Source organism: Dromiciops gliroides, chromosome 4 (assembly GCF_019393635.1).
Source record: "Dromiciops gliroides isolate mDroGli1 chromosome 4, mDroGli1.pri, whole genome shotgun sequence".
Taxonomy (NCBI): domain Eukaryota; kingdom Metazoa; phylum Chordata; class Mammalia; order Microbiotheria; family Microbiotheriidae; genus Dromiciops; species Dromiciops gliroides.
This window is the reverse complement of record NC_057864.1, coordinates 197,192,755-197,213,261: the sequence shown is the minus strand read 5'-3', so window position 1 is coordinate 197,213,261 and position 20,507 is coordinate 197,192,755. Positions and strand designations below refer to the sequence as shown.

At 46.3% G+C, this 20,507-nt stretch overlaps 1 protein-coding gene across 2 annotated transcripts; it reads left to right on the top strand.

The window, feature by feature from the left end:
* The first annotated feature begins 3,574 nt into the window (after positions 1 to 3,574).
* On the top strand, positions 3,575 to 15,895 carry UBALD2 (UBA like domain containing 2). Of its 2 annotated transcripts, none has more exons than XM_043962620.1 (3): positions 3,575 to 4,077; positions 5,096 to 5,155; positions 13,813 to 15,895. In XM_043962620.1, exons 1-3 carry the CDS (start codon positions 3,958 to 3,960, stop codon positions 14,110 to 14,112), a joined length of 480 nt encoding a protein of 159 aa, XP_043818555.1. In that variant the 5' UTR covers positions 3,575 to 3,957; the 3' UTR covers positions 14,113 to 15,895. The 2 variants fall into 2 exon arrangements, with proteins under 2 accessions (XP_043818555.1, XP_043818554.1); XM_043962619.1 differs by lacking the exon at positions 3,575 to 4,077 and adding an exon at positions 4,509 to 4,838.
* The last annotated feature ends 4,612 nt before the right edge of the window (positions 15,896 to 20,507 follow it).

The following is a 20,507-nucleotide window of genomic DNA, read 5'->3' as shown; positions in this document are numbered from 1 at the left end:
GCTGTGTGACCCTGGGCAAGTCACTTTACCCTCATTGCCCAGCAAAAACAAACAAACAAAAATAAATAAATAAAAATTATCGGGAGTGAGAATTAGAGGGTTGTTTATTTAAGAGGAGGGACAATGTTCACCCCCACCACCACCACCCCCAAAATCTTCTCTGTTTTAGGTGGCAGGATCATGTTGCTTTGGAGCCTTGTGTTTTTATTGTTTGCATGTTCTTCTGGAGCCGGGATTCACCCAATGACCACACTTCCTTGTTCTTCTGCTGGATGGTTGTCTGAGTTCCTTAGCCATAAAAGCTGGCGGCTGCTGGCTTTTGTTTTCACCCTGCAATTACAGGAAGTGGACAGCTATGTTTTGGGTGCTCCTGCCCACTGTGGTGTCTTGGGGCTTCTGAAATCTGTTTGCTGCCAGAGAAACACAAGTTTCAGCAAGTAAAATGCCAGATTCAATTCCTTTAAAAAGAAGTGCAGACACCACGAGGTGGTGGTGGATGAAGAGCCGACCTGAATCATGGGAAGGAGCACCTGGTTTCAAGTGTTGTGTCTCATAGGTATTGGGTGTGTAACCCCTGAGCAAATCATTCAATCTTTCAGCCCTAAGACTGCCAGGAGCTCTCTAAGATCATACATGACAGAAAGCAAGGAAGCAAGCAGTAAGTTCCCAGTGCCAATGAAATCGCAGGTCCCATCCCTATCCCAAACAAAAGAACCACAGAACAACAAAAATCCTGTCCACCATGATCAGTTTATCAGTCTGTATTTCCACCCAGAGTGTATGGACAGAACCAAAAGAAGACTATGGCTTTCTCTCTCATTATAATAATGGCATTTATATAGCACTCCAAGGTCAGAAAAGCACTTTACATCTATCTCACTTGTTACCAAAGGGATTATTATCCTGATTTACAGATGAGGAAACGGAAACTCAAAAGTTAAGTGGCTTCCCAAAAATCATACACCTAGTCAGTGTATCAGATTAGAACCTAGGTCCCTCCACTAACCCCATGTTCCCTCCCTACCGCTCTGACTAGCTAGAACATATATTGTAAGTAGCAGTGCTGCAGGATGTAATAGAAAGCACCCTGGGTTTGGAATCAGAAGACCTGGGTTCAAATGGAGGCTCGGCCATTTACTGGGAGCTGGGATTGTTAACAGCTAGCAAAACATTTTTTTAAACCACACACAACGGGCAGCTAGGTGGCACAGTGGATTCAGGAGTACCTGAGTTCAAATCCGACCTCAGACACTTGAAACTTACTAGCTGTATGACCATGGGCAAGTCACTTTACCCTCATTGCCCAGCAAAAACAAACAAAAACACACACACACAAGTTCGCAAACTCCAGGTTAAGAACCCTTACCTGGAGAAAAGTCACCAAACTTCTCTGGGACTCACTTTTCTTATCTGTAAAACAAAAGAGCTAGACTAAAACGACCTGAGTTCCCTTCTACTTAGAACTAGAAGGAAACTCTTTCAATAATAGTCTCTTCTCTAGGCCTGCTTTTCCCTATACTGTATATTCATCCCCACCTCCTTCCCTGTCTTCATATTCTACAACACTCCAGGTCCCTTTCTCCATACAAAATGGAGGTAATCAGAGGAGTCCCTCTCTTTGGCTAGATTTGGGCATTTTCATGGAGTTGAGCCTGTATTCTGGCCCTATACTCAGATCCATGTAAAAAGGAGACAATGACTGGAGGTCCACCTTCCTGCCCCCAACTCCGTTGGTCCTCATCACTGGGGCTAATGTTGAAGATGATTAAGCAGAGTTTCCCACTCAGTGGGCTTTAAAAAGAGAAACAGTTTTCCATCCTTGTTCTCTTTTCTATTTTGAACTTGTGTCTTAGGATTCCAACAAGCTCTTCCTTGGACCATCTGATAGAAGGATTTCTCTCTTCCTCACTCTAGCAGCTATATCTACATAACAGTGACTTACTTCACATATGTTTGCCTGGGTGAGTCTGAGTTTTTAGCTGCCTCTTCTGATTTATATTTCTTTTCCTGAGCATGGGTAACTGAGATGTTTCTAGCCTCGGCCACTATTTCATCAGAACAGGAGGCTGGGAATTCCTGGAAGAGGATTAGCAGGAGCTTTCTACAACTACAACCTTCTTAAAGATGACCCATGTATTAGAGGCTGGCCAGAAGATCTAGACTTTGAATTGCTCAGACAATACAAAAAGAGAGGAAGATCAAATCTGTTCAGCGATCACATAAGTTTGCCAGGAGTTTTTACTTCCTAGGAAATTAAAATAGGTAATATATGTTTCTATATCTTTGTATCTGCTTCCTTGAGTCCTCTGTACCTTTAACTGTCCCATTCAGTCTTTCTTACCTCAATGGAAAGTATCTGAGTTACACTGGGGCTACAGTTTCATGCTTTAAGTATTTGTCAGTTCAAGCTTATGAATCTTTTGTGTTTTAAGCATTTCTTTAGTGACAGAAAATAAATACCTATCCTATACTTGATATCTGCTATTTCATACAGTGAGTATTATCTCTTTAAGGAGACCCTGGAAATGAGCCAAATGTAAACTTTGAGAAATTTTCTCCAGAAGTCTTGGGGCCGGAGCCGTAATGAACCAAAGAGAGCTAGAATAACCTCATCTCCTCTTTTTAGAAATCAGCCTCCTGCAAGATCAAATCCAGTTCTGTGTGTGCCTAAAGCTGGGGTTTCTTGTAGGAAAGGATCTTCTCCCCCACGCCCATTCCCACCATGGCCCAGATAAACATATACAATCTCATTTCTATTCTATTCCTTTTCCTCACAACCCTGAAACTTCCAAACACAAAGTTCTTAAGATCAAATTGATTTCATGGGGATTTTTGTTTGTTTATTTAATGGGCCCAGGATATAAGAGCCTAGTGCTTAAAAAAAAATGCAAAGGAAATTAAAGCTTCAGTTTGTCCAGGAAAACATAAACAAAACAGACTTCAGCTCCAAAAACTGGAAAAAAAATTTTTTTCTCTTTGTGCGCCAGTAGAATGCTTACAATATTCATTGTAAATTCTTATTGTTTTACACTTACAGAGATCAAAGTTCTAAAATTTTTCAAAGAGAAAAAAAGTGGAGTCTGAAAGTTGACTGTGATTTGAGCAGCTGCAACAACTCTGTCTGTTTTCTATTTTGATAATTCTGTTTCTTGAGATGACCACATCTTTGAGAGGAAATGAGTCAAACCCACTCAGGCTTGCTTTTCCAGCTGAGCATGTTCAGTTTCAATGAAGTAATGAATGAACTTGGCTACACCAGCCCCATTCCTACAACAGAAAACAGAGGGGCCTCAGCCAATCAGCAAACACTCAAGGTTTTCAAGTTGAGTTCAAACAGGAGCACGAATGGCCAATCAGCACCGGCGGTTCCTCCCCAACTGCCAGGCTGCAGCCAACCACGGGCCCCAGAAGCCAAAACACAGCGAACAGCCAATACCTGCGGAGCCCGACAGCTCAAGCCTCCTCCAATGGACTAGGCCGGGAGGGACGGGGAGGGGCAAGAAAAAAAAAAAAAGAGCAACAGTAACAGCCTCAGAGACTAGGGGATTCGAATCGAACGTCCATACAGGCTTCGGGGCTCTGGCGGAGAGGCGTGTCGTCCAATCAGCGGCCGAGGAACGCGAGGCCTCGAACGTTGGGACACTCCCAGGCCCCGCCCCTCGCTGTTGTTTGTGGTGTTATCCCCGGGAGGAGGGAGAGCGGGCGAACCACAACATTCGTCCGGTCGAGGCCGACAGAAGCAGGCTGCTTGGACTAGAGGGAGGGGAGGGAGCTCAGGCGACGATTGCTGGGGGCTGGGAAGAAGAAGAGGAGGCGCAGGAGGCAGGCGGGCACACAGGCCGGAGAGAGGAAGAAGCCAGCTGCGTTAGGCGCCCCGCCGCTTCCCTTAGCCCTCTCGGACGTCGGACTCTCTTCTTCTCCGCTGGGCAGCCTGTGCCGGCTTCGCTTCTTCTCGCTATGTCGGTGAATATGGAAGAGCTCAGGCACCAGGTCATGATCAACCAGTTCGTGCTGGCCGCGGGCTGCGCGGCCGACCAGGCGAAGCAGATGCTGCAGGCGGCCCACTGGCAGTTCGAGGTGCGTGCGTGCTTTTCCAGCCCCCGGGAGGACGGACGGACGGACGGACGGACGGACGGGCGGGCGCCTGGGGCTTGGCTTGAGCTTCCCGTTATGCCTCGGGCGGGCACCCTCCTCCCCAGCACGCCGCCGCTGCCTCTTCTATTTCTATCCCTGCCAGACCCAATCCAAGAATTGTGTGTGTTTGTGTGTGTCTTTAAATAACCCACGGGGCCAGACCAGGCCACGAGTGGGTAGCGGCGAGTTCAGCGCACACAGACACATACACACACACCCCTACCCCTCTCTCTTCCCCCTTCGTCTCCCCCCCAAACTTATTCGCCTGAGGGGGGGTACTGACCCAGGAGTTCTCAGGCCCCAGGGAAAGAAGGGCGCGTGAATTTCTACCCCCCTCCTTCTCCTTCCGCTTCGAGGTGACGGGGGAGGGGTGGGCTGTGGATGTCAGGGCCTGAGGAAAGAGAGCCTGTGGCCATCCGAGGATCGCGGTGGCTCATGGAGCTCACTGGGAGCTGGGGCCTCTCTTTTCCTGAAGGGGGTGGCTGGTGGCGGCGGCAGTAAAGGGACGTGGTTCCTCTCCTGGTGGTAGGGGGAGTGGTCCAGGGGAAAGTGGTTGTAAGGGAGATGCTTGGGGGATGGGGGGTGCGGAAGTGTCTAGATTCTCCCCCCTCCTTCGCTCCCCCCGTGGCCCTGCTGCTTGTTTCTCCACGTGGGAACCGGCGGCGACTTTTAGCTCGAGTGACACCGGGCTCGGTGCAGGATGGGTAGGGTGATTTGGGGATAGGAAGAAAAGGGGGGTGGGGGTGGACTGCCCTAGCTTGGCCTTGCAAGGCCGGGATTGGGGAGGGGAGCGAGGGGCATTGTTGGAGTCATATACTAACCTGATAACCGACTTTAGATTTAGGCTGGGGCCGCGGTGCAGAGGGAGTGGTGGGAATCCCGGCCGGCCGGGAGCTTCTGTTGGGGGTCTACTCCCCTCCCACCCCGACTTGGCTAACTGCCACACTCTGTTTGCCCACAGACCGCCCTGAGCGCCTTTTTCCAAGAATCAAACATTCCCAGCGGCCATCACCACCAGATGGTAAGTTATTGTGAGGGGTGGGAAGGTTGGGTGGTTGAGAGACCTAATCCTACGCCTCCTCCCCATCCCCCAAGATCTTAGACTTATGCAAGCCCTCCAGTGCGGAAGTGGGGCCCCTGGTGTGGCGGGAAGAGCCAGAGCCTCCCCTCCCTACCCCCCCACCCCCAAGCAGACAGCCACTTGGTGGGGGCTTCATTCAGGCCCGGGTGCAGGTGGTGCCAGCAGGGCTGAAGGTTGGGGGCTCGCTGTCAGCCAGCGAGGCCAGTGACAGCCATGTTGCCTTGGAGCGAGCGCCGCGCCTGCAAATGTAAACAAAGCCAAAATGTCTTCCAGGAAAGAGCTGCTCAGACAGGCCCAGAGCAAACTTTGTGACCCTGGACCCTGAGCCGCTTGACCATGACCTAGGGCATGATTCCTTCCCCCCCCCTCCCCTTGGCTAGGACTCTGGGGAGGGAGGACAGAGGGGTGCAAGAAGTTGGAGATAATGGAGGGTTGAGGGTTGCTGAAAGTGGAAGAGACCTGAGCCTCCCAGTCTCTTGTTGAAGCTGCTCTGGGGGAAGCGGTGAACAGTCGGAGAAGGAAAGGGGTGGTGGTTAGAATAATCCACTCTTCTGACCCTTAGGCAAGAGCTAGTGGGCATAGAAGGAAGGGGAAACATTTGTCTTAATTGGGAAAATTGAGTGACATCCTTCAGTGTGTGTGGGTCCCTCTCACCCAGCCCTGTTAGTGTTGAAAACAGCAGGTTGGACTCTGGTTGGGGTAAGAGGTATAGAATCTCACTTAATTTTTCCTCTCTGCAACAGTGGCTGTTAGCATTTATAATGGACCCAGGATAACATCCCCTAAAGCTTCCCTCTTGAGCCCCTGCCTCATCCTAGACCCCTTTGTTTTCTTGGTTAAGGGATACCTCTACCCTATCCAGACAGAAAAATTCCTTCAAAGTCTGACTTGACTGCCTTTGTTTTTTATTGATACCTCTCCATTTTTACATCATATTCATTTCATTGTGTACTCCCTTTGATCAGCTCTCCCTTTCCTAGTGAGCCTTCTCCTAAAACAGACTTCTGAGAGAGAAAATAATTTAGCATAACCAAACACATGTTGTCCTTGTATGATAGCATATGCAACATTCTACACCCATAGTCCACCCCTTGTGTGGTGAAAGGAAGGAGGTACATTTTTTTCATTCTTTCTCTGGAGCCTTGCTTGGTTGTTATACAGTTCCAGCACCAAATACCTATCCTTGTTTTTCTAGCTAGTTACCTATTAGCTGGGGAGGTAAGGAAGGGAGAGAGAGAGAGAGAGTGTGTGGGGGGGTGTAGGTTGTTGGGAATGCCCTAGTGACCCCACCTCGTCAAATATTATTCTGAATATCTACTCTGACCAGCTCCTGGAGTAAGTTTTTGACAAGTACCTTCGTCCTTGGCCTTCCCTTCCCCCTGCATTGTACAAAATTGTTTGCTGAAAGAAATACTTTGTATTCAATCTCCTTAATCTGCTTTGCTCTCCTATTCCATCTAGTCATAGAGAAGAAATAGGGCAATTTCTTTAAGTTGTACTTCACAAAATGGAAGCCCTTCTCTCTTACAAGTGCTGAGACTTTTAAAAAATAATAATAACAGTAATTCAGAATAAAATGGACAAGCTGCTGACAGCAACACCTACCCCAGGTTTACAGACCAGGTGTTGGGTGTTTAAATTAGCAGAACAGTCTGTTGAGCCTGTCTGCTTGCCTTCTAGGAGAAACCTTCAGATAGGCCCCACATGGTGGAGAGATTGGGGAGCTAAGGGGAAGTGGATAATGTTCCAGTCATCCCAAGCTCCTAAGAAGTTCCTGCCTCCATCCCTTTAATTTTGCCCATTGTGAACTCAAAAATCCTTCTGAAAGTTTCCTTTAAAAGAGATGGATGGATTCTTAAGCGGGGATCCATGAACATGCTTTAAAAAAATATATTTTGTTTGGTTGGTTGGTTTTGTGGGGCCATGGGGGGTTAAGTGACTTGCCCAGGGTCACACAGCTAGTGTCAAGTGTCTGAGGCCGGATTTGAACTCAGGTCCTCCTGAATCCAGGGCCGGTGCTTTATCCACTGTGCCACCTAGCCGCCCCCTAAAAAACTATTTTGATAGCTATATTTCAGTGTAGTTGTTTCTTTTGTAATCTGAAAATTAAAAATGCTGGCATCTGGAAGATGGAATTAATCTGCCTCCTTCCTCACCAGTACCCTCCCTAGCCTGGGGACCTGCCTTTCCCCTCTTGACCCATTTCAAAGAAACACCACTTTGGTGTTTACTGTTGTTCCCTGTAATCTTTGGTGGGGTCCTCAGGAAAAGATAGCATTGCATTCTTTTCCCCTCCCCCACCGCCAAGCTAGAGCCCAGCAAGAATGGGTCTGAGAACTCCTTCCTCTTTGATTCAGTCTCCCCGTGTGTCCATTCTGAGACTCCTTACATGGCCTTGTCAGTACAGCAAGTGTGCTGGAATCAAACAAGGGAGGTGTGTCTTCAGAAAGGAACTGTAAATTGACCTGTTCCTGTTTTTATCTTGCCCTTCTCTCTCCTAAACATTGTCTAAGGCAGCTAGGTGGTAATGATGAATGTTCAGCTGGCCTCAGCCAGAAAGACAGGAATTCAGATCTCACCTCTGACCCATCTGTACTGGCCATCAGTCACTATTAGACTCTTGGCCTCAGTTTCCTTACTAATGGGACTAATAATAACTTCTCTGCATTGCTGCAAGGATCAAATGAGATAAACGTGCAAAGCGGAAATCCCCCATTTAAATGCTAGCTAGTCTTATTCACCTCGGTGGAACCCACATCTTGCCACAGCAGCCCCAGGTACATTTTTAATCCTACTGTGCACCCATCTAGAGAGGGGGTAGTGTCCTAATTAGGGAAGGGGAGGAGGGCAGGTCTGTGCCTCTGTTAGCAGCCAGATTTCTTGTCCCATGAGGTAAGATAGGACAGACTGAGAGCTTGACCCCTTGCTTAGTGACTGTACCCTTTGGCATTGTAAATAACATTTTCCAAGTTTTCCCTTCAGGCAAAAATCATTGAAATAATATACATAAGATCCCCTATAAAAGCTCTTATCAGTCAGGTGGCTGATTTCAATTTAGTGAACATTATAAGCCTAGGGTGTGCTAACATTAGGGGATACCAAGTTTTAGATGAAATGAATCCTCCTAGGTGCCAGTCACCATAAATGAGAAGTGGTCACCCTTCTTGGCAGTTCCAATTACATACATAACCTTGTGCTGCTTTGGGGGACTCCTCTGGCTAATCCATTTGATTAATGCCATTTGTGCATGGCATTGTTCTAACACCCCCTGCCTTCAATCAGTTTGTACTCTACTTGGGGAGAGGGGGGGGATAGACAGTTACACAGTTAAGTATATGCAGTAAACTTCGAGGAAGGAGTGCAATGATAGCAGAGGGGTGGGTCACAAAACGTGGCTTTTGAAAGGAGGCATAGGGTGATCCCAACAAAGGGACAGACTATGCAAATCCAGAGACTGATGCACATTTTGGGAGATCTCATCCAACAAGCTGATGTAAAGGAGGGCGAGGCTAATTCCTTGTCCTCGGAGTTTTAAAATGTTGAGGAAATAAAAACCAAATACATGAAGTGAGTCCCAAGAGATCCCTAACCATTTTAAGTCTAGTGGTAGAAGAGATGAGACACCACCAGAACAATGTTGACAATGGGGAAAGTGCTAGATTTCGAGCCAGAAGACCTGGAGTTCAAAGCCAGTGCTGCTATTTAATATCCCTTTGACCTTGGGCTTTAGGTTGTGGTCAGTAAAAATGATTTTTTCAGTTGTGTACAACTCTTTGTGACCTTATTTGGGGTTTTTATGGCAAAGATATTAAAGTGGTTTGCTATTTCCTTCAGCTCATTTTACAGATGAGGAAACTGAGATAAACAGGGTCACACAGCTAGTACGTGTCTGAGGACAGATTTGAACTCAGGTCTTTATAAAATAACACAGTACACAAAACCTTTTTTTGCTCCTGCTCAAAATTATTGATGTGATAGAAAATACTTTATTTTTTTAAATGTTGGTCTTAGCCTGTGTGATATAGCAGTTTAAAGGTCTTGATTGAAATTCACTTTCTTCTGATAATGATTTTTAATGATTTCATGTCTTGAAATGATAGAAAGTTGACTGGGTCCAAATGGAAGTACTTCATTGGTTGAGCCTGCTGAATCACAATATTCATTTTTCAGTTCCATCCACCAGTCATGACAAAAAGGTTTTGTTGAAATTCAACTAGTAGGGACAGCTAGGTGGCTCAGTGGTTAAAGCACTAGCCCTGGATTCAGGAGGACCTGAATTCAAATTTGGCTTCAGACACTTGACACTTACTAACTGTGTGACCATGGGCAAGTCACTTAACCCTCATTGCCCAGCCAAAAAAAAAGAAAAAAAGAAATTCAACTAGTATAATTCCATCTTCTGACACCAATCATTTGTTCTTACACACTAATCACAGGTGTTAGTTAAGATTTTAATATATTTTTGATAAATGGATTCAAAACCCACCAACACTCCTGTTTAGGAGAATTTTTAAAATGCATTTGAGAATTTCTAAGTTTTCCAAGAGTGTAGTGTCTGGCTATAAGTGATGGCTTGATACTATCATTAGCTAATATCTCAAGGTAAGATATTTATTTAAGATGAGGTTCTTTGTTAATGATGGTGGATGGAAATCTGTATTTCAGATGCTCTTGAAAGTTTCTAAAATGTTTTGGGCCAATTTGTCAGGTCTAATTAGAGCCCTGTTTTTACCCTGTAGCTTGGGTTATGGTAGAGCTCCTAGTAGGAGAACAGTCATCTTGGTCACTTTCTTATTCTCTCCTGGTCACGTTACTAGTATTCATTCATCCTGAGGTTTCTTCAGAGGACTATACTTTGTTCTATCGCTTGTCCATTTTGGGCTGGTTAGTTTAGTTCAAACTAGTTGAGATCTGTAAAATCCAATTAGCCAAGCATGTTGAATGATGGCCATCTTAGCTTGAGCTCCATCTTGAGCTCTCTGCTCGGTACATTTCCCCTTCTGCCCATAGTGAATAAGAATATTCCCAGAGTCTATCTAATATAGCCAATGTTAGCTAAGCTTACTTTTGTTTTTAAGTGAAAAAAAAAAAAAGAACATGTATAAGTCTTGATATCTTCCCACTTCCCAGTGGAGTGTCCTTTGTACCTCCCAACCCATTTGGGAAACTGCTGGCCAGTGGGATAAAATGGAAACTCCTCAGCCTTCCTCCTGTGACCCACCCTTCCAGTCTTGTTTTCCTTCACCTATTTCAGGCACAATGGACTACCAGCTGTTTCCCAGTTGTATCCTGCTGCCCTCTGCTTCCTTTGTGTAAAACATACCCCCTTCACATCTCTCTGTGTGGGGAAAATCATCTTTCAGTCAAGGCCCATCTCAAATGCCCCTTCCTCTAGGCAGTCTTCCTTGATTACTCCATCTGAAAAATGTCTGTCCTTCCTGAAGTTTTCTTTGGCATTTTATCTAGAGAATCTATCCTTTGTCTTATCACAGTTTATGTTGTGATATATTTCTTTGCATGTATTATATCTCCTTGCCCCATATTAAACTGCAGGCTCTTTGAGGGTAAAGACTGTGCTTTTCATTTTTATATTTCCGGTACCTAGCACATAATGGTCACTTGACATTTTTTCATAATACTAACACATTTTAATTTCTGATAAGGCAAATATTGATAGATCTAGTCCACAGTAATTAGGAGTCCTGAGACCAAAAGGTTGGAGAGCCATTAGTATAAATAAATGCTGCAAGACTTCAGAGGAGAGGAAATTCACTAGGTTGGCAGTAGGCAGGGAAGGATTCATGAGTTGAGCCATTGAAGGATGGCTTTAATAGTCAGAGAGAGAAGAAAAGTAAAGAGGGTATGTGAGCAAAGAGGAGGAATTCAGGCAAAGAGAAGATGGCTTGAGGAACACTGAGATGGTATGGTGCAGCTGAACCTCTGGAGCCTCCATTTTCTCACTTGTGCAGTGGGCTGCCTTTTGTGAGCATCAGGTGAAAATCATTCCTGTAAAGTACTTTGCAAACCTTAAAGGACTGCATTAAATGTCACCTGCTGTTACTATGTCAGAAGGATAGTGAGTGGACAAATTAAGATAATTGCAGTTAATATATAAACTATGTAAATATAGAGTCCTCCTGTTATTTCTCCTGTTTCTCAGACTGTCAGAACTAGCAGCGATCATCTCACCCGGTTCAACTCCCTCATTGCAGATAAGGAGACTGACGCTCCAAGTCGGGGAATAAGGGAATAAGCATATATAGGTATAATTATTATCTTATTTGATCCTCACAACAACTCTGGGAGGTAGGTACTCTCATCCCCATTTTACAGTTGAAGAAACTGAGGCAAATAGTGGTGAAGTGACTTGCCCAGGGTCACACAGTAAGAGTCTACGGCCAGATTTGAACTCGGGTTTTCCTGACTCTGGGCCCAGTGCTGGATAGGCTGCCCATTGATGGAGTGAGTGATTGAATGCAGGGACCACGGTGCTTCAGTGGATAGGGGATTTGTAGAAATAGCTTTTAAACCAGATTGCTTCTGAAGGAGCCAGACTGGGATGACTTTGTTGAACTGAAAGGCTCAGTTTGATGCTTGTTGAAAGGATTCACTGGCCCTCCCATTCCTCCCCCAGTTCATTATTTCTTGCTGTTGGTGAAGTTGGTCCTTGTGAGTTGATCAGTGGGGGTGGGAGGAGAGGTACTGGGTTGGGGAGGCCAGCGATGTGCCTTCATCTGGGTAGGGTATGCAAGTAGGGGTGCAGTTTGAAATCCCAGGGATGCTGCTTCCTCTCCTGTTGGGGAGAGTGTTCTTCAGATCATAGATTTAGAGATGGAAGGAACCTCTGAGATCTTTGAGTCCCAACTCTCCTTATTTATACAGTTGAGGAAACTGAGTCTCAGAGAAGTTCAGTGACTGCTCCCTGTCACACAAGTAGCAGAGTCAGCATTCGAACCCAGATCTTTCCCCTCCAAATTCAGCTTTCTTTGCACTAAATAGCACTTTCAGAGGTCTCTGGAAAGGGGAGGGGAAAATTATTCTCAGGCCAGGCCCTACTCCACTTAGGCTCCAGCTAGAGGTTAGCTGGGGAACTATGAAAAGCTAAATCAGGCATAGATTCCTAGAACCATGTTCTTTCCCCCTCCCCTACCTTCCTGGACTGAGTTCTAGGGAGGGACCATTGCTATGGCTAAAATGAGGAGACTGAATGATCTATGGCTCCAGGAGAAAAGATAGGAGCTGCTAATGTACCCAAATTGCATCTGCCTGGCAGGGTTTCTCCTCTTTGCTCCCTCATTCCCTTTGTGGAACCTTTTTCTGGCCCCAGGAAAGGGCCAGAAGACCCCCGGGGGCCCTGAAACAGCTCATTTAGGATATTTGGTGTCTGGCAGAGATAAAAAAGAGCCCTTGGGCTGGGAGCCATCTAGAGTGTGATTGTTTGACTTTTTCCTGGATCACATACTCATAGACTTGGAGCTAGAAGGGGACCTTTGGGTCTAATCTAAACCTCCTCTGGAGTTAAGTGACTTGCACAAGGTCACAGGTAGTAAGTAACTGGAGCAAAATTTGAACCCAGGTCCCTGGAGTTGAAATCTAGCATTCTCTCCACTAAACCCCACTGAATTCAGGGTAATAGAAAGAGATTGAGTCAGAAGACAGGAGTCCCCTCCTACTTAACTATTCTACATTCAGGTAGTTCCGTGACTCTAGGGCAAAGTCAATTAACCCCCCCCAGCCTCAATTTTCTTTTTCTGTAAAATGGGGATTTAATTTCTATACCGCGTGGGATCATTATGAGGATGTAATAAGAATGGTTATGAAAGCCCTTTGTAACTAAAAACACCATAGGAATGGAAGAGCCAGTTTTCTTGTTCCTTGACAACCCTGGCCACCCCCCCATCCCAGGTAACCATTCCTGTTCCCTCCTCCCCTCCTGGGTGCCAGGCACCTCCTAATTCCTTCAGAACCAATCTGAGGCCAGATGTTAAAGGTTCTTTCAACATTGAGATATCTGTGATTGTGGAGGGTAAGACCTAGAGAGGTGAGCTTATTAACCTGTCCAGAGACTCACAGCTAGCTAGCAAACAGCAACCTGGGCCTGACACCGGGTTCGAGGTTTCCACATGGTGTTTTCCTTACGTGCATCTGACAATGGCTTGTTCTGGTTTTGCCTGAATTGGTCAGTCACTTACTCCTGGGATCCTTCCCAAGCAGAGACAGGGAATTCAGCAAAGGAGAAGATGGATTAAGGAACATTGAGATGGTGTGGTACAGTCAAGTCAGATGGGACCTTGGGAAGTCCCTGAATCACCTCCTGGGGCCTCCATTTTCTCACCTGTGAAATGGGTGAAATACCCACAGGGCATCAGGTGAAAATAATTCCTTCCAAAGTAGCGCTGCTGGAATTCTGGTGAAATCATCTTATGAGTCCTGGAGGGCAGGGAGTGATCCAGGGTTGGGAAGATGATCTGGGAAAGCTTTGAGCTAACTCTTAGAAGCACAAGGCCCCAGATATGTGGGGAGAAGGGGGAGGTGTTTGCAGAGCACTCTGGGGTAGGAACTGCCTGGACACCCTATTTTTTTTTTTCTTTCTACAGATGTGCACACCTAGCAACACGCCTGCTACGCCACCCAATTTCCCGGACGCCTTGGCTATGTTCTCCAAGCTGCGGGCCTCGGAGACCCTGCAGAGCGCTAACGGTCCCATGACGGCCATGGCTTGCTCCCCACCTGCAAACTTCAGCCCCTTCTGGGCCTCTTCTCCGCCCAGCCATCAGGCAGCCTGGATCCCCCCTTCGTCCCCTACTGCTCACAGCCTCCACCATCTCCACCATCCTGGGGCACAACAGGGGGGCTCCCAGCAGAAAGCTGTGGCTGCCATGGATGGGCAGAGATAAGACTTTGTGCCGCTGGGGCCCGGGCTTGGGGTGCAGGGGCTTACAAGTGCTTGGGGTAGGGGTGGGTGCAGAGAAGGACAGGTTAAGGAAAGGGGGGCGGGATGGGGTGGGCTGTTTCCTGAAGATTGCACTGGAAAATTTTATAATTTTTTTTAACTTCCTGAGCCACCCGAGGCCTTCAGGGGGGGATTTCTCTTCAGGAAAGTCAATAACTGGTCTTTTCTCTTTTTAATATATAACTATAATATATATAAATATGCAGATATATCTAATGTATAGGAGAATGGAGCCAGCCTTGGAGAGAGAAGGGGGAAGATGGAGAACGCTTCTTTTGGCCCCTCTCCCCCACTTCACTTGGCCCAGAGTGGAGTGCTTGGCTCATAACAGATCTCTGGTGACCTGGGGCGGGGGGGGGGGGGGGCGGTGTTGGGGTGTTGCCAATAACTAGAACAGCTGTGACAGTGGAGGATAGGTTGAAGGAGTGCACCCCCATTCTCTGCATTGCTGAGGCTGTGAACCTGGATGGTGACAGCGGCCACAGAAGAAGCCCAGCTCTCTCCTCGGGACTCCCCAGGAATAGCGACAACAGAGAAATGGATTTGAGGGGCAATGAGGACTTTGTGTACCCTCTCAATCCGGACTCCGAAGTGCTGATCCCAGCTCCCACTGTTGGTTCCTCTGACCTCAGACTGGATCCATCTCCATCTCCCCTCCCCCCCAATCACTGCTGCTTAGACCCTGGAGGCAGTGCTGCTCTTACTGCTGCCTCTCCCAGGGTCTCCACCCTGGTGGGGTGGAGAGGGGTGGAGCAGCCCACCTCCCGATAAGATTTCTCTCCTCCCCCTTCCCGGGCTGGGGCCCTGTACTGTGTTGTACAGGAGGGATGGGGTTGGGGAGGACCTTAGCCTCTCTGCCTGAGCCACAAGTGGTGGGGGTGGCACGCTCAGTCGAGCTGGACAGGACGAGTTTGCAACCAAGGACTTTTGGTTTAGTTCCCAAATCAGAATCTTGCTCGTGCCAGGTTGAGGTTTTTTTAATTAATTTAAAATTTTTTTAAAAAATGAATTTTCTAACCTCCCGTGTCTTGTGGTACTGCTCTTTCCTATTTATAGGTAAACCTGCCCGCGCTCCGGTGTCCTCAGACACCGGGGTGGGGCTGGAAGGGGCTGAGTTGAATCAGGAGGAGGAGTTGGGTTGGGAAAAGTGAGGGATCCTGAGTCATGGGTTTGCAGAGCTGAGAAGGGACTTGTTGGGGTCACACAGTTACTCATCTAGCTTCTTTGTTACCCCCTTTCCCCTTAATTAAGTGACCTAATGGATATTTTTTCCTCTGTGGTTAGTAGGTGAAGGGGGTGGGATGAAATCAAGGTTGAAGCCTTAACTGTTTATCCTGCTCTTCCCCACCTGTCCCGTCTTGCTCTTTGTCCCTTCAGATTATAGTCTTTAGGCTCAAGGGGGAGGGGAGGGCAAGCTCCTGGTCAGACTGAGTGCTGGGCGGGGGAGATAGACTTGAAGAAGTCATGTGCTCTTACTATAAAGGCCTAGTTCCTTGGTTAGATGCTTCCTCTTCCCGTACCTGCCCAAGGTCCCACCCCAACTTTCCCTGCCATCTAGCTCTGGTACCGTCAAATTGAAGTGGCATCTTTCTCCTAGGGGCTAGCCAGGCTTTTCTGGGAGTTTCATCGGTAAAGTCAAGGCTTATTTAAAGCCCTCCCCAGCCCAGTATCCCAGGAATAACGTGCACAAGTTAAGACAGGGCTCCCCTAAGAAGGGAATGGGGCGGGGCGGGGGGGGTGGGGCGGCTGTGTATATCAGTGAGCACGGGAGGACCTGGTATTAACAAAAGCCATCTTAGAATGAGTCAATTCCGCTCACTGAATTCTCTTTGAGAGCCCCTGTTGTCCTTAGGGATACCTATGGGGAGCTGACCGATTGGAACCTATGTTTCCTAAAGAAGAGACAAGTCCTCAGTTGGTAAGGTGGATGTGGAGTGGCTTAATAAAGCAGTTGACGAACATTTGTTAAGCATCTCCTTCGTGCCAGATGCAAAGTAAATACTGGTTGATTTGGTAGGGGTGGGACGGGAAAGATCAAGGAAGGGCCTTAAGGAAAGAGACAGTTCCTGAGCCGAGCTTTGAGACTCCCATTTTTCTGAAAGGTGGAGCTGAGGAGGGAAGATGTTCCAGGCATGGGGGACTGGAGATGGATGGTCATGTATGAGGACCTCCAAGGAGTCCTGGCTTGATTGGGTCAGAGTTTTAGTATTGAGCCAATTAAATGTTCTTAATAGAGTTCACAGTGCAGAGCCCCAGAAGAGAGATCATACATGCATACATGTCATTTTCAGTCATGTCCAACTGTGACCTCATTTGGGGTTTTCTTTGTGAATATACTGGAATGGTTTTGCCATTTCCTTCTCCAGCTCATTTTACAGATGAGGAAACTGAGGCAAACAGGGTTAAAGGACTTATCCAGGCTCACAAAGCTAGTATTATTTCAGGCCAAATTTGAAGGAAGACGAGTCTTGACTCCAGGTCCAGCACTCTATCCACTGTACCAGGTAGCTACCATATACACACAGGGTCTAGAGAGCTGAGGAAGAACTGCTCTAGACAAGCATATTGTGTCTTCTACTTCTCCGTAACTCCTGTTCTTCCCCTCCCTCCCTCTGGAATCTCATTGGTAGAACTTTTTAGCCTGTTTAAACCCAATTCTGCTGAGGCACTCTATGCTAAGTGTTGACAGGAATTTGAAATGAGCAAAACTTAATCCCTGGATCTCCAGAAGCTTCTGTTTAAAAGTCCGCAGAGAGCTAAAATAGGCAGAACAACACTAGCCTTTGTCTAACGCTTTAAGGTTTGCAGGGTGCTTTGCAAATCTCATTTTATCCTCAGGACACAGCCCAGGGAGGTAGGTGCTATTATCCCCATTTTACAGATGAGGAAACTGAGGCAGACAAGTTAAGTGACCTGCCCAGGGTCACACAGCTGCTAAGCAATGAGATTTGTACTCAGGTCTTACTAACTCCAGGTCTAGCACCCTGTGTACGGCATCACCCTAAACTGCCTCTAAAATGAAATCAACCCTTGAAGCAAAATTCTGGGTAAGGGGAAGCTTGCTGGAAAATGACAGAGGGGCCTCTGTTAAAGGCAGCTGTGAAAAACGTAAGCCAGGTAGGTGAGGTCTTCCCTGTTTCAATTTCTGAGCCTGGAGGTCATTGAAGTATTTTCCCCTGCCACAACTTCTTTGTCACCTGTGAGTTTCCTCAGAGGTATTTACATGAGGGGCAACCCCTATCTAAATGGAGTAGAAAATGTGACTCCTCCCACACACATTTCACAAGCTACTTTCCCCTTTCAGTTTTGTTTCTTGAGACTTCTGTGGATAGCCAGATACCTAATAAAGAGGCACCAAAGTACGGTGTGGTGGAGCAAATGTTACCTCCGCGGCCAATGGACCTTGTCCAAACCTCATCTCTAATGTGTGTACAGCCTGTAGGACCCGAGTTAAATCACTCACCCTGCTGTGCCCTCGTCTGTAAAATGAAGGGGTTGGGCCCTTTTGGAACTAAGAAACCAAGCCCCGTGCCTCCTCCCACGTACTTTTCTTTCCCCTTGGGTGCAAGGGAGAGTCCCTTTTGTGTGAGAAAAGACTGGATCACTGCAGTGAAAACTAACCAGGTCAGATATACGAGTGGGATTGCTGAACCGCCTCCAGAGGACAATACTGTTTGGGGTAACCCCCAGCTCTGCTGTTTTTCTGGGCGATGAAGGTAGAAGGCAGCTGCCTGAATCCCTAGATTCTAGTCACCGGGAATCCACTCAGCCTTGGGAGTGGCTATTACTCTGAGTGGGTGGTTATGTGTATGGGAAAAAACCCAACTCCTGCTTCCCCTTGCTGTCCAGGCCCCATTTGGGGTATTCTTGGCCAGGAATCAGGAGTGATTTGCCATTTTCTTCTCTAGCTTATTTTACAGATGAAGAAACTGAGGCAAACAGGGTAAAGTGACTTACCCAGGAACTCACAGCTAGTAAGTACCTGAGGCCAGTTTTGAATTCAGGATGGTGTCTTCCTCACTCCAGGCCCAGCACTTTATCCACTGTGCCACCTAGCTGCATCCCTGCTTCTGTGGCCACACCCTGGAACTACACACTTCCCAGAAGACCCATCAAGATAAACTTAACTAGACACTTCCCCTCCACATTATCGCCCATTGTGTTTTTGTTGTTCAGTCATTTTCAGTTGAATCTGACTCTTTATGACCCCATTTGGAATTTTCTTGGCAAAGATGCTAGGGTGATTGGCCATTTCCTTCTCCAGCTCATTTTTACAGTTGAGGAAACTGAGGCAAACAGGGTTAAGTGAGCTGCCCAGGGTCATAGCTAGTGAGGGTCTGAGGCCAGATATGAACTCAGGAAGATGAGTCTTCTTGACTCCAGGCCCAGTACTCTATCCGTTGCCCACCCATAATGTAGTGTACCCCGATCCTTTCCCAACACCCACACTGAGTGGTAGGAGGGAAAAAAGACTTCTAGTAACCATTGCCTGCCTCATTTCCCTTTTAGGAACTTCACTTTTGTCCCCGGGCCTCTTGCCCCACCAAATGTGGGGTAAGGTAGCCCCACCAGAATGTGTGGGACTGAGAGTGGGTGGGGGCCTCCCTATCTTAGGTTCCAGGCACCTGTCTCTTAGAGCAGAGAATGGTGAGAATTAGATCAGAAAAACCCAAGGTTTTGATTTCCTTCACTGCTTCCTGACTGATGTGGTTCTTCCTTGAATAAAGGTCACCAAGGTGGTGGGGTCCATGCTCAGCTTCCAAATAGGGTGAGATCATGTGGCCCTCATTCATTTCTTATAGTGGGTCTCACTTTCCTCCCTGGACCCTGTGGTTAACTAGTTCAACCATACAAGGGCCTTCACCTTTTGACTCTTTAGCTCAATTCTCAATCCAGGATCATTACCATTATCAACTGCTTTTACTCCTAATTATTGGAGAAAGTCAGGCAACCATGTGAATTTTTACCTATTCTCACTTGCTACAACATTTATTCTGACTCATATTCTTCAGATTATTCCAACCCTCTCCTCCAAGGCTATTCTCATTCACTATGCAAATGACAATAATAATAGCAGCAAGCACTTATATAGCTTTAAAGTTTATAAAGCACTTTACACTGGAAAGCTGGGGAATTTTTACTGGGAATGTTTCTGATAAAGGCTTCATTTTTCAAATATACTGAGAACTGAATCAAATTTATAAGAATACAAGTCATTTCCCAATTGAGAAATGGTCAAAGGATATGAATAAGCAGTTTTCAGATGAAGAAATTAAAGCTATCTATAGCCATATTTTAAAATGTTCTCAATCACTATTGATTAGAGAAATGCAAATTAAAACTTTGAGGTACCACCTCACACCTATCAGATTTGGCTAATATGATGAAAAACAAAAATGACAAATGTTGGAGGGGATGTGGGAAATTGTAACACTAATGCACTGTTGGTGGAGTTGTGAACTGATCCAACCATTCTGGAAAGCAATTTGGAACTATGCCCAAAGGGCTATAAAACTGCATACCCTTTGACCCAGCAATACCACTACTAAATTTGTACCCTAGGAGATTAAAAAAAAAAGAAAAGAAAAGAAAAAGGACCTATATGTCCAAAAATATTTATAGCTGCTCTTTTTGTGGTGGCAAAGAATTGGAAAAGCATGGGATGCCCATCAATTGGGGAATGGTTGAACAAGTTGTGGTATATGAATGTAATGGAATACTGTTGTGCTGTAAGAAATGATAAACAGGCAGATTTCAGAAAAACCTGGAAAGACTTAAGTGGACTGATGCTGAGTGAAGTTAGCAGAACCAGAAGAACATTGTATACAGTAACAGCAATGTTGTGTGATGATCAGCTGTGATAGACTTGGATCTTCTCAGCAATACAATGATCCAAGACAATTCCAGAAGACTCATGATGGAAAATGCTCTCCACATCCAGATAAAGAACTATGGCTTCTGAATGCAGATCGAAGCATACTAGTTTCGCTTTTGTTGTTTTTTGTTTGTTGTTTCTTATGGTTTTTCCATTTTGTTCTGATTCTTCTCTCACAACATGACTAATGTGGAAATATGTTTAACAGGATTGTACTGTATTTTAAAAATGAAGTTCAAATAAATATCATGATATTTAAAACAAAGCACTTTGCACACGTCAGTTCATTTTGCAAAAACCCTGGGAAGTAGATGCTGCTGTTGTTTTTGTTGTTGTTCCTCCTTTGTTTTAGAAGAGGACCAGTGACATCATGGGGTGATGTCTTAACTTGCCTGTGAATTCAAGTGAGGCAGAGTTGCACATGAATTTGATATAAGTGAGGCAGAGTTGCACAAAATTTATAG

Bases quoted from the DNA above. Each gene is read 5' to 3' on its own strand.
- UBALD2 (XM_043962619.1), top strand. From the start codon at position 4,710: ATGGGGGGTGCGGAAGTGTCTAGATTCTCCCCCCTCCTTCGCTCCCCC. The intron at 4,839-5,095 runs GTAGGGTGATTT...GTTTGCCCACAG, and splicing joins CCGGGCTCGGTGCAGGATGG to ACCGCCCTGAGCGCCTTTTT. The intron at 5,156-13,812 runs GTAAGTTATTGT...TTCTTTCTACAG, and splicing joins GCGGCCATCACCACCAGATG to ATGTGCACACCTAGCAACAC.